The sequence below is a fragment of the Mastomys coucha genome, unplaced genomic scaffold (assembly GCF_008632895.1).
Source record: "Mastomys coucha isolate ucsf_1 unplaced genomic scaffold, UCSF_Mcou_1 pScaffold22, whole genome shotgun sequence".
Classification (NCBI taxonomy): Eukaryota; Metazoa; Chordata; class Mammalia; order Rodentia; family Muridae; genus Mastomys; species Mastomys coucha.
In genome coordinates this window covers 58,004,370-58,007,010 of record NW_022196905.1, presented here as the reverse complement: position 1 = coordinate 58,007,010, position 2,641 = coordinate 58,004,370, and the positions used below count along the sequence as shown (strand labels likewise).

At 43.8% G+C, this 2,641-nt stretch overlaps 1 protein-coding gene across 1 annotated transcript in view; it reads left to right on the top strand.

The window, feature by feature from the left end:
* Tlr10 (toll like receptor 10) overlaps positions 1 to 2,635 on the top strand; it is a 5,737-nt gene extending 3,102 nt beyond the window's left edge. Inside the window, 1 exon segment of the mRNA XM_031342398.1 lies at positions 156 to 2,635. Coding sequence (XP_031198258.1) covers positions 171 to 2,609 — 2,439 coding nt within the window. The 5' untranslated portion in view covers positions 156 to 170 and the 3' untranslated portion in view covers positions 2,610 to 2,635.
* The last annotated feature ends 6 nt before the right edge of the window (positions 2,636 to 2,641 follow it).

Below are 2,641 nucleotides of genomic sequence, written 5' to 3'. Positions count from 1 at the left end.
CTGTGTAGCTCTGGCTATGCTGGAACTCACTCTGTAGACCAGGCTGGCCTTTAACTCATAAATCTGTCTGCCTCTGCCTCCAAGTGCTGGGATTAAAGGTGTGTGCCACCACTGCCCCTCGAGAGTTCTTATTTTTAAATTACTTTGGAAGGTAGAGTCCTTAGAATACAATGAGACTCATCAGCAGCATCTATACACTTCTTAACATCATGACAACAGAAGCCTGGGCTCCAAGGCCAATGGGTGAAAGAGAACTGATCTCCAACTTCTCCAACATGGCTTTAAGGAAGGTTCCCCCAGATGTGACCCCAGCCACAACCATACTGGATTTATCCTACAACCTCCTCTATCAATTGCAGAGCTCAGATTTCCACTCTTTCTCTAAACTGCATTTTCTGATCCTGTGCCACAACAGGATCCAACAGCTGGACACCAGAATCTTTGACCTTAACGAGGAGTTACGCTATTTAGACTTGTCTTACAATAGACTGAAGTCCATCATTTGGTCTTCCTTGGCAGATCTCAGACATTTAGATCTTTCTTTTAATGACTTTGATACTCTGCCTACCTGTGAGGAGATTGGCAACATGCCACATCTGGAAACCTTGGGTTTGAGCGGGGCAAAAATACAAAGGTCAGATCTCCAGAAAATTGCTCATTTGCATCTCAGTACTGTGTTGTTAGGGCTGAGTACTCTGTCTTATTACGAAGAAGGCAGCCTGCCCATCCTAAACACGACTGCGCTTCACATCATTTTACCAATGAACACAAATTTCTGGGTGCTTCTGAGTGATGGAATGAAGACTTCAAAGATAGTAGAAATGCCAAATATATACGGTAAGAGCCAGTTTATAAGTTACGAGACTCGGAGAGCTCTTTCTGTGGAGAATACCAAGGCGTCCATTCTGATATTCCATAAAGTTGACTTACCCTGGGATGACCTTCTCCACATTTTCCAGTTTGTGTGGCAGACATCAGTGGAATACTTTCGGATTCAGGACCTGACTTTTGGAGGGATGGTTACTCGGGACCATGGTTTGTTTGACTATTCAAATACTGTAATGAAAGCTATAATCTTGGAGAACATACATTTCAGAATCTTTTTTATTCCCCAGGATAGAATCTACTTGTTTTTCACCCAAATGGACTTAGAAAACCTGACAATATCAGATGCACAAATTCCGCATCTGCTCTTCCCTAGACACCCCCAAGGTTTCCAGCATTTAAATTTTGCCAATAACATCTTAACAGACGACCTGTTTAAAAACCCTATCCAGCTGCCTTATTTGAAAACTCTCATTCTGAGGGGGAACAAACTGGAGACTCTGTCTCTGGTGAGTCTCTTTGCCAACCACACATCCTTGCTTCACTTGGATCTGAGCCAGAACCTATTGCAACATGGAAATGGGGAGGGCTGCATGTGGCCGGACACCTTGATGCTTTTGAACTTGTCATCCAATAAGTTTGATGGTTCTGTTTTCAGATGTTTGCCTAAAAGTATCCAAACACTTGATCTGAACAATAACAAAATTCGAGCAGTCCCTAAAGAGATTACCCACCTACAGTCTTTACGAGAGCTGAGCATTGCTTTTAATTTTCTGACTGACCTCCCTGGGCGCGAGCACTCCTCACGGCTCTCTATTCTGAACATTGAAATGAATTTCATTCTCAGCCCATCTCTGGGTTTTCTCCAGAGCTGCCAGGAGGTAAAGACTCTAAATGCAGGAAGAAATCCATTCCGGTGTACCTGTGAATTAAGAGATTTCATTTGGTTTGAAAAACATTCCAAGGGGCTGATGGCTGGATGGCCAGACTCGTATGCCTGCGAATACCCTTTGCGTCTGAAGGGGACTCCATTAAAAGATGTTTATCTTCCCGAATTAGCTTGCAACACAACTTTGCTGATTGTCACCATTGTGCTGCTTGTGCTGAGTCTGGGTTTGGTTGTAGCATTCTGCATGCATTACTTTGACGTATGCTGGCATCTCAGGATGCTGGGCCAGTGCGTACGGACACAGCATAGGATTAGGAAGACAATTAGAGAGGAGTGTAAGAGAAGTGTACAGTTCCACGCATTTATCTCCTATGCTGCACAAGATTCAATCTGGGTAGAGAATGAACTGATTCCCAATTTGGAGACAGGAGATGGCTCTGTCTTGCTTTGTCTTTCTAAGAGAAACTTTGATCCTGACAAGAGCATTGTTGAAAATATTATAAGCTTCATTGAGAAGAGCTATAAGTCCATCTTCGTGTTGTCTCCCAACTTTGTCCAGAATGGGTGGTGTCATTAGGAACTCTATCTCGCCCATCACAATCCCTTCCATGACAGTTATGATTCCATCATTCCCGTCTTACTGGAACCCATCCCCTCCTACTGTATTCCTACCAGGTTTCCTAAGCTGAAAGCTCTTTTGGAAAAGAAAGAATACTTAGAGTGGCCCAAGGACAGGTGCAAATGTGGGCTTTTGTGGACAAACCTCCGAGCTGCTATTAATGTTAATTTATCAGACACAAGGGGAAGGTGTGAACTACAGTCATTCACAAAGCCTAATGAGGAATTCCATGGGTCTGAAAGAACTGGGGAGATCCTTACTCAAGTCTCGGGATGATGCGACCACCCAATGACTCACGATAGACCGAA